The sequence below is a fragment of the Pteropus vampyrus genome, unplaced genomic scaffold, assembly GCF_000151845.1.
Source record: "Pteropus vampyrus isolate Shadow unplaced genomic scaffold, Pvam_2.0 Scaffold585, whole genome shotgun sequence".
Classification (NCBI taxonomy): Eukaryota; Metazoa; Chordata; class Mammalia; order Chiroptera; family Pteropodidae; genus Pteropus; species Pteropus vampyrus.
Window position 1 is genome coordinate 105,109 of NW_011889366.1, and position 9,742 is coordinate 114,850.

At 45.2% G+C, this 9,742-nt stretch overlaps 1 protein-coding gene across 1 annotated transcript; it reads left to right on the forward strand.

Moving 5' to 3' along the window:
* The first annotated feature begins 2,108 nt into the window (after positions 1–2,108).
* On the forward strand, positions 2,109–7,792 carry SIRPB2 (signal regulatory protein beta 2). Its single transcript, XM_023525654.1, is given in 6 exon segments — positions 2,109–2,226; positions 3,978–4,343; positions 5,464–5,805; positions 6,357–6,431; positions 7,635–7,727; positions 7,730–7,792. Coding segments are annotated over 6 exon segments (999 nt in total). The 5' UTR covers positions 2,109–2,153; the 3' UTR covers positions 7,780–7,792.
* Positions 7,793–9,742: the final 1,950 nt, after the last annotated feature.

A 9,742-nucleotide genomic window follows, 5' to 3' on the forward strand; every position in this document is an offset into this window, starting at 1 on the left:
TGCTATCACATGGCATCCATTTTACAGGTAAACAGGACAGGTTAATATTTTTTAAGTACAGTTTAATATTTTTTAAATTCCTTGTGCATTTTCCCCTCACAGTAGTCCAGTTCCTCAGGGAAGCTCTGCCCCATATCAAAGCTGGAACCTGAAGTTTGCTGCCTCGAGGATGGTGCTGAGGGCGAGAATAAAGGAGACCATCTAGGAGAATTCTGAGGTTAGGAAAGTCCCTACAGAAGGAAAATAGGAGAATACTTCCCCTTATGACTTAGTGAAGAGCAGAAATGCATGACTCAGGCAGGAGCTGAGATGGTACCCCCACTACCCTAGGGTCAAAATTCTGGGCTGGGGGCGGGGGGTGGTGTATACAAATCGCAAGTATATTTAGAGATTACTAAATCAGAGGAGACCATGGCCTGGCTTCCTAGGGTGTCCAGCAGCCATGTCCAACCTGGCTTCTGAGCAACGAATTAGAAATAGTGAAGGAATTCAACATCTTCAGAAACTGGTGATTATAGTTAACCCTAAGGAAGGTAATATCTGGGAACCTTATAAAGGTTCTTCAGTCCTACGAATTCTGAATCCTGTGGATGCCCATGGTAGACAAGTTGCAAAAATGTTCGCAATTACTCCCTCCCTGTATTTATGCACTTTTCAACATGATTCTGTAGCTCCTTCTATCAAGAGGTGAAGTCTGTTTTCCATCCTTTGAATCTGGTCTGGTCTGATGAGCTGCTTTGGCCAAAAGAATGTGGCAGATATGACATCGTACCTTACAACTTCTGCTCTCTCTCAAAACTGTCCCTCTCATGTGAACAAGCCCAGACTAGCCTCCTGGAGCATGAATAATCACATGGAGGAAAGCTGAGATGGCCCAGGTGACAGCCAACCCCAGTAGCAGAGCTGCCTAGCCAACTGCTGCTGATCTCAAGTGCTTGAGCAATCAATGGAGATGAGAGAAACCATGGAGTTGAGCCCAGACAAAATTATCAACTCATAGAATCACGAATTAAATAAATGGTTATTGTTTTAAGCCTCTACATTTTGAGGTTGTTTGTTACACAACAATAGCTGACCAATACAATGCCTGATGTAATAAAATAAATTAATTTTTAGTAAAACATGGGAAGAAAAGAAACAACTGAGAAAAAAAATCTGCACAGAAGAGCAGATAATTCGGAAGGTCTCCTGGGAGGATGACATGGAGGTGCTGAGAGTCTGGTGGAATTTCCTAGACTGTGGTCAGTTCAAAGAAGCTCTAATATATGGGTCTCCTCAACAAAAGAACAGTAAAGGGGGCAATGAGATTTAGCAGTAGTGCCAATGTTAGGCCCGAAGGGACAGACAGAACAGGTCACACCTCAGCAGACCAAATGCAAAGTGCACAGGGACCAGGCCAGACCAATCTCCTCATGGCAGAATCAGAGCCCAAGCAGTACTCAGACCCAAGGATGCCATCCTGTCCCAGAAAGAAACTTCAGCTACCTTGGCACCCAGGACCAACTGGAGTAGGAAGGAGGGAGGGAAGCACTGAAAGCTTGAGCTTTTTTTTTCTTTCTGGAAAAGACTTAACCTAAAAAAGAATGATGGCAATATATACAGTACTTACTCCACCCCATACATGCAACCATATTTTTATTTGTTTTACAGATTAGGAAACTGAGGCACTAAGTGCTCAAATGATTGTAGTGATTGGGTAAAGCTGAGATTTGAACCCAGATAAAGAGGCTGTCAGAACCTAGAAGAGCCTGGGTTTGCTTTAATTGGCTCAGAAACAAAGGCTCAGAGATGGCCAAGTGAGTTTGAAAGGTCGCACAGCCAGGAATAAGCAGACTCAATACTTGATCCAAAGTCCAGCTGACGTGGACACACACTATTTTAGCAATGCTCATCTCTCTTGTAGGCTGTTGAGGACAGAGTCTGTGACAACTGGTCATTAGGATCTACTGCTCAGACATAAAAGCCGGAAACCCCTCCGCTATGCTCCTTCCTCTTGCATCAGCAGCCTCATCTTGCTGTAGTGAAAACACTTCCCCAAATAGCCTTGGCTACAAGAAGCAGAAACAGCCTTGCCCACGGGACTCCAACACCCATCAGAGAGCAGAAAGGCCACCAGTCTCAGAAACAATAGGAAGTACCCTGTGCCACTCGTCATGCCCACCTCTCCCCGCCTGGCCCACTCGCCGCCCTACTTCCAGCTACTGGCACTGCTCCTTGTCTTCTCAGGTGAGTAGGATCTGGGACAGAAAATAATCCACCCCTGGCTGATCCCAGAGAGGGGTGCCAGGTGCTCTGGCATGCCTGGATGGGCTCGACCCCACCAAGATGGAGAAAGAGGAGGGAGCTGAGAACTTTCCTGACCCCAGCAGAGCACAGACTCAGTGTTCTAAGAAGCAGAACTTATTGGACATCGCAGTGAAATTAAGCTCCTAGGTTCTGGGCTCATGCCATCTGGGTTCTGGCCAGGACACTTGTGTGCCCATGTCAGATGCCATAGCTCTTCTACAAAGCGGCACAGCTAATGGGATCATTCTTTAGAAATGCGGTGAGGCTCAGCCCAGGGCTAGTGATGAAATTTGCAGGGCCTAGTGCGAAATGAAAACTCAGGTCCTTTGTTCAAAAAGTATTGAGAATTTTAAGACAGCAACAGCAAAGCATTAACACAAGCACAGGGCCCTGTGTAACTATGTACATCAAACGCCCATGAGCCAGCAACTGCTTTAAGTAACTTCTCTATGAACCTCAGTTTCTCCTCTCTTTAAACAGGGCTAATCATAAGACCTACCTCTAGACTTTGTTAGGAGGACGCAACAAAATAATATCTATAAGCATAGTTGACCCTTGAACAATGCAGGGGTTAGGGATACCAACCCCCATGCAATCAAAATCCACATGTACCCTTTGACTCTCTAAAAACTTAAACTGATAATAGTCTACTGTTGACCAGAGCCTTACTAATAAGCAGTCAATTAACACATTTTATATGTTATATGTATTATATATTGTATTCTTATAATAAAGTAAACTAAAGAAAAGAAAATGTTATTAAGAAAATCATAAGGAAGAGAAAATAAATGTATAGTATAAGTGGACCCCTGCAGTTCAAATCCATGTTGTTCAAGGGTTAACTGTACCTGGCACAATGTAAAGATTTAATAATTGTTGGCTATTATCATATCCATGTCTTCTCTAAGTCAGGATCAGGCTGCTTTAGCTCCGGAGTCTTGGGGCTTCTAAGTATTGCTTGGTCTCTAAACCCAGAACCCTCTGATCCACTAGTAAGAAGCTTGGCTCTCAGTAGGCCCATTTCATCTCCTGCCCATATGGCTCCCTGCCCCAGGCCTTACTGAGATCTAGATACCATTCATCACACCTTGGGTCCTCCAGGAGGGTCACCCCCAGGAGGGGCCCTAGTGAAACCCAGGTGTGGGGCTAGATCTGGATGCTCCCTCACTCAGTGGAAATGACTTGGGACATCACTCATGTTGGACTAAGACCCACCCATGTGATCTCATTTTAACGTAATATCTATTTACAGACCTTATCTCCAAATGCACTCACATTCTGAGGTACAAGAGTTAGGACTTCAACATATGAATTGCAGGGGCGGGGTGCACCATTCAACTTACAAATGGTAATCCTAACCTTTCTGTGCACTCAGTGTCTTCTGTTCTAAAGTGGGGATAATGCTGCCCACCTCATGAGAGCATTGGGAGGAATACATGTGATAATATATGCATTGCTGGGCATATGGTGAGCACTCAAGCACCATCTATTATTTTTAAGTTCTTCAATCATAAATTTGTTCTCTCCAGCCAGTTGCCTCATCTCCTCTTTCACTTCCGTCTCCAACAACACCCTTAGAGTGTCCTAAACCATTTGTTCTTGGCCAGCTAATGACTAGTTTATGTTAAGCTTGCCTCTTAGGGCTCCAAGTCCCTCCTTTCCAGTGCAAGACCTTTCTTCCTCTATTGTAGGAGACTCTGCATCAAGCAACGGGAGTGAGTCACAGGTGCTGCAACCTGAGGGTCCCATACTGGTGGCAGAAGGTGAGACGCTCCTACTGAGGTGTACAGTGATCAACTCCTGCATTGATGCCATGGTAAAATGGGTCAAGGTGAGCAATCAGAACCAGCAGGAAATTTATAACTTCAATCACAACTTCTTCCCTGGAGTGACACCTCTGATCCAACGGACATTGGAGCCACTTAGTTGTGATTATTCCATCTATATCCACAATGTTACCAGAGGGCAGGCAGGAATCTACCACTGTGTGAGGTTTGATGGCTTGAGCGAGCACTCAGAAATACAGCTGGATAAGGGCACCTCAGTGCATGTAAAGGGTGAGTATTGGGCTCTGCTGTTTATAACATTCTGCTCTGACCTATCACTCTACATCAACTTTATCTGTGATCAGTTGTACACACAAAATCTCAGTGGCACACAACAATTAGTATATCTCACTCACACATTTCGTACACACAAAATCTCAGTGGCACGCAACAATTAGTATATCTCACTCACACATTTACAGGCAGCTGGGGTAATTCTATTCTACATGTCTTATTATTCCAGGGCCCAGACTGATCAGAGAACATTTTTCTCATGAAGATGACAAAAGCACAAGAGGGCAAGTCCCAATATCCCCAGCACATTTCAAGCTTCTACTTCCATAATGTCTGCTAACAGCCCTTCAGCTAAAGCAAGTCACATGACTCAGCTCAAAGTCAAGAGAGAAGGAAATACACCCACCACCATGAGGTCATGGAAGGAATATGGATGTACCAGAGGAGAGTCAAGAACTGGGGCTGATCATTTAATCTACCACACTGCCCAAAGTCATGCTATTTATTTATAAGTTCACCAGTAATGACCTTGATACCCAAATCCTGGGTCTGTCACTTAATAGAAGTGTATTCTTAAATCAATCACTTTGGCTCTATATACATCAAGTGTTTAACTTGTAAAATAGGCAACATAACTCTTACATCAAGGGTCATTCAGGTGATAAAATGGAAGCACAGATGTTTGTGAAACCGCCATATAAACTACAGACATAGAAAGGATCTACATGTGAAGGGAGTTCATTTTAACCTGAAGCAAGCATTTCAGGAAAACTTCTCTGACTCCTTCTAAGCTGTGGCAGGTTCTGGTCTGGGTCCTGCAGTCCTCTAGGCTTCCAACCTCAGAGGGCTTTTCTAGACCATCTCCACCACCAGACTGAGACCTTCTTCAGGGCAGGACATTTGTGTGTCTTTCTGAGATTCATTTTCCTCAGTCCTGGCATCAGCACTGAAAACTTCTTTACTGAGTGAATCAACTAGTGAGTAAATGAGAGTTGTGGGAGGGAGTGGCTGAGTGAATAAATCAAGGAAGGGGGAAGGCAAGGAAGATATGAGGGAGGAAATGAGTGGACAGTGGAAAGAAAGAGGGAATACAACAATGACCTCTCTTTGGCTTCAGAAGCTGGGGATCTAGAGCCAAACCTCTGGATCTTACAGCCCCAGGAGCTGGTGTTGGCAACCACTGGAGATACTGTCTTCCTGAACTGCACAGTGCTTGGAGATGGCCCTTCTGGACCCATCAGATGGTTTCGGGGGACCGGTATGAGCCGGGAGGCCATTTACAACTTTGAAGGCATCTCCCTGCCCAATGTGACAGCAGTCCAGGGCTCCAACAGTGATTTCAGCATTCTTCTGCAAGGCGTCTCCACTGAGTATGCAGGCACCTACTACTGTGTAAAGTTTCAGAGGAAACCCAACAGGCAATACTTGTCTGGACAGGGCACCAGGCTGAGAGTGAAAGGTGAGACAGGTGGTCTAGGAGGTATTGGAGGAGAGGGGGAGGTGGTCCACAAGGAACTTTCACCATGTCCCAAACGAGACAGCTGTTCTCAGCCTCCATGCCTTTACATAGCTGTTCTCTCTGCCTAGAATGCTTTCTCCTTCTCCATGGAGAATTCCTACTCATCCTTCAAGACCCAGCATAAATAGCCTCTTCTCTATGAAATCTTCTCCCTCTACCAAGCGGAGTTAATTTCTCCCTGTTCTGGACCACACAGAACTTTGTATAGACCATCAATCGACAATTCAACACACATTCAGTGCATGCCTGTTGACTGCTCTGCACTGTACTCGGTGCTACAGATACTGCAATGAACCAGACATTTTTCTTACCCCAGAAACAATTAAGCGAGTCTAAATAGTCCTTCATAGTTGCTGAGTTTGGCTTCTCACCCCCATCTCAGATAGAAACTGACAGGCTCACCTTAGTGATCCCAGATCCAAGCACAAGGGCTCAGGAAGTGGCAGAACAGGAAGAAAAAGGGAATGCAAGACCACCTTTCTCTCTTGCAGCAAAGCCCACTTCTCCCCAAGAAACCCAAGAAACAGAGGTCATCAACCATCATATAACCAGGACATCACCGTCAGGTGAGTTTATCTACCTCCACTGGTGTTAACCAGTTCCCCGCAGGCAAGGGGGTCCAAAGAAGGCTTGGTCATCAGAAGGGAGAGGTCTCAGACATCTAGGGCCCATCCGCCACCAAGAAAGTTCCCAGGACTCCATTTCAACTGCAGAACCGGGAACCCAGAAAACTATGTTAAAGCTCAATCAGAGAAAGGACTTTCTAACAACCAGTGCTCACTGTTCAGTGGGCAGTCTTGCTTGAGAGTTAGTGAGCTCCCTGTGATTCCTTGCAAAGATACACTGTGAAACTGTGCATAACAGTTCTGAAGAAGCCAAGCTTCCTAGATTGACCCCCTTTCTAGCTGTGAGATTATGGGCAGGATACCTCACTCCTTGAATCTCTAGTGTACTTCTCTGTGAATTGGGGGAATAGGAGATAAGAATCGGAGAGCCTACCTCATGGGGCACTCATTGAGTACCTAGAACTGTGCCTGTCACATCACCTGTTAGCACTCAGGGGCCCACAATAACTGGGGGGAATTGTGAATAGAGGTGGCCAGTTTAGCCTTCCTGATGCTCAGCCCTGTTCCTGCCATTCTTGGGAGCCAGACCACCTGATCTCATCATTTCTTTGACTTACATGGCACTGAGCAAATCACTTCCCCAGTATGGGTCTGTCTCCTTATCTATACAAATTAGATTGCTATCCTACTTCGCAATATTAGTTTGAGGATAATATTAGGCAATTAAGAAGTGCTCAGCTCAAGACCTAGGACACAGGAATAGAACAGCCAATAAATGAAAGCGGTTTTTATTATAGCAGGTCTTGAGTAATGTCATTTACATCATTTCATTATAATGTTGATAAGATGCCATAGGAACTTAACTCTTGTTTATGTCAATTAGCCTGTGGTAAATTTGGTTTTGTTACACATATTATATGTTTTGCTTAAATTCACAGAACCTATCAACAACGTTAAGTGAGGACTTACTGTATTGTCAAAGGTCAGGGATGCTATCAAAATGATTAAAGGTACAAGCAGGATATTGAACAAAGCCTTTCTGGGCCTGAGACAAAGGGAGGAAAAGACTATAGTTTCCTCTTCCAACACAGAAAGGATGTGGCCCCAGAGGTTATAGGGCAGCTGAGCCACAGAGGGCATTGAAGTGTGAAATGTTGAGGGCTCACCTGGGCTCCCTCCTGACCTCTCTTTTGTGTCCCTTAGGCCTCCTTTATGTGCTCACAATTATAGTCCTGGGGCTGAAGGCAGTGACCTTGGCTGCGCTCCTGCTGGCCCTGGCTACCTTCTGGAGAAGCCCTTGCAAGACGACATCAAAACCCCAAGCCCAGCAGAGCTATACTCATCTTAGCATGGGTCATGGAACATGGTGAGGGGTTAGTCCAAGAGTGATCCTTTGAGTTGGAGAAGGGCCAGGGTTCTCCAACCATTTCTCTGCCTCCAATCTCAGCCTCCAGTTGTCCCCACCCACCCACCCCTGGCGTAATGACGAACTCCAGGATCCCTACACTTGGTTTCAGCTCACCTTACTTGACACTGGGCTCCCCTCTGGTGTGCCTCCCTTTCTCTTCTCTTTGTTTTTCAGAGCCTTATCCAGGTATCTCTTCAAGGCCTTGCTCCTATTGCAGTCCCTTCTGGAGAGCCCTCTCTCTTTCTTCCCCTCTGCGCATTTTTTCAACCTTCAAGATCCGACTCAGAGTCTTTCCCAGAAGGTATCCCTGAGCTTCTCTGAGCTCACCCAACCACACTGCCTGTGCTTCTCCATTTACATCCTTCTTTTCCCTTTCTTGCCTTTTTTCCTTCCCCACTGTGGCTGGCTTATGTGGCTGTAACAGTTGGAATGCAGGTTTGGCAACTTTAACAAAACTCTTAATGACAGTGGCTGAAATCAGAACAAAGTTGATTTCTCACATACTATCCGAGCATAAGCAGGCCAGGCAAAACAATGGTTCCTTGGTACCGCGACCCAGGGTTTCTTAATCTTGTTGCTAGCAGGTCCACAGCCTAGGCAGCAAGACCAGGAAAGAATGCAGTGAAGGAGAGCATCACCCTCCCCCTCACGGGCACTGCTAGGAATTTGCCCATATATTACCTCCAATTGTCTGGAATGTGTCATATGGTCATACCTAGTTGCAAGAAAGGCTGGGAAATGTAGTCTTTATTCTAGCAGCAATGTTCCCCAGCTGAAAATTTTCACTAGAGAAACAGAGAGTAAAGTCAGTAGATACTGTAACCAGTAAGTTCCAACTCGGTGACTTAGAGGCAGCCTCTTACCTGCTCTGCACAACATCTGAATTCCATCTCAGCTGAAATGCATCTCATTGTGCCACCACCTCACAAAAGCAGAATAATGGAGGGCAGTCATTCTCAAGAAGAGGAGATTTTGACCCCCAGGGGCATTTGGCAATGTCTAGGGACATTTTTGGTAGTCACTATTTGGGTGGGTGGGGGGGCCTCTTGGGTAGAGGTCAAGGATTCTTCTAAATATTGTGTAATGTACAGGGCAGCCCCTACAACAAAGAGTTGTCCGGCTCAGAGTATCAGCAGTGCCCAGCTTGAGAAGCTCTGATGTAGGGGAAAGCATGCATTTCCTGGAGTCAGACACACCTGACTTCTAATCCTCAAGGATCCACTACTCTTCTGTGTGCCCTTAATGACTAATCAGTCACTTCACCTCTCAGAATGTGGAGGATAATAACCTGGACTTCCCTACATTGTATGAGAACCAATTCAATTCAACATTTGCTGAAGGCTTACTATGTGCTAGATATACTGTTAACACTCTGGATATGTGAATCACCTTCTCAGATCTTTCCATGTGAACATTTATTAGCACCTACTATGTGGGGAAGTGGAGTAGTCTGGATGTTTTTCATCATAAAAACAGAAAAATGAGTTGAATAAGCCTAAGACAATGGAGACATTACTTTAATCTAAGAATAGAATAAATCATTGAATTACCAGACATCAGAAAGCACAGATATGATGGCCTGAATAATGTCTCCCCGCCCACACACACACCAAAATATCCACATTCTAATTCCTGGAACCTGCAAATATTACTTTATAGGGGGGGAAAAAAAAAGACTTTGCAGATATAATTAAGGAGAGGAGGAGGAGAGGTTATCCTCGATTATCCAGATAGGCCCTAAATGCAATCCCAAGTGTCCTGATGAAGAAGAAACAGAGGGAGATTTGACGCAATAAAGAGAGGGAAGCAATGTGACCACAAAGGCAGAGATGGAAATCACAAGTAAAAGAATGCTGGCAGCCATCAGAAACTGGAGGCAGCAAGGAACAGATTCTCCCCAGCA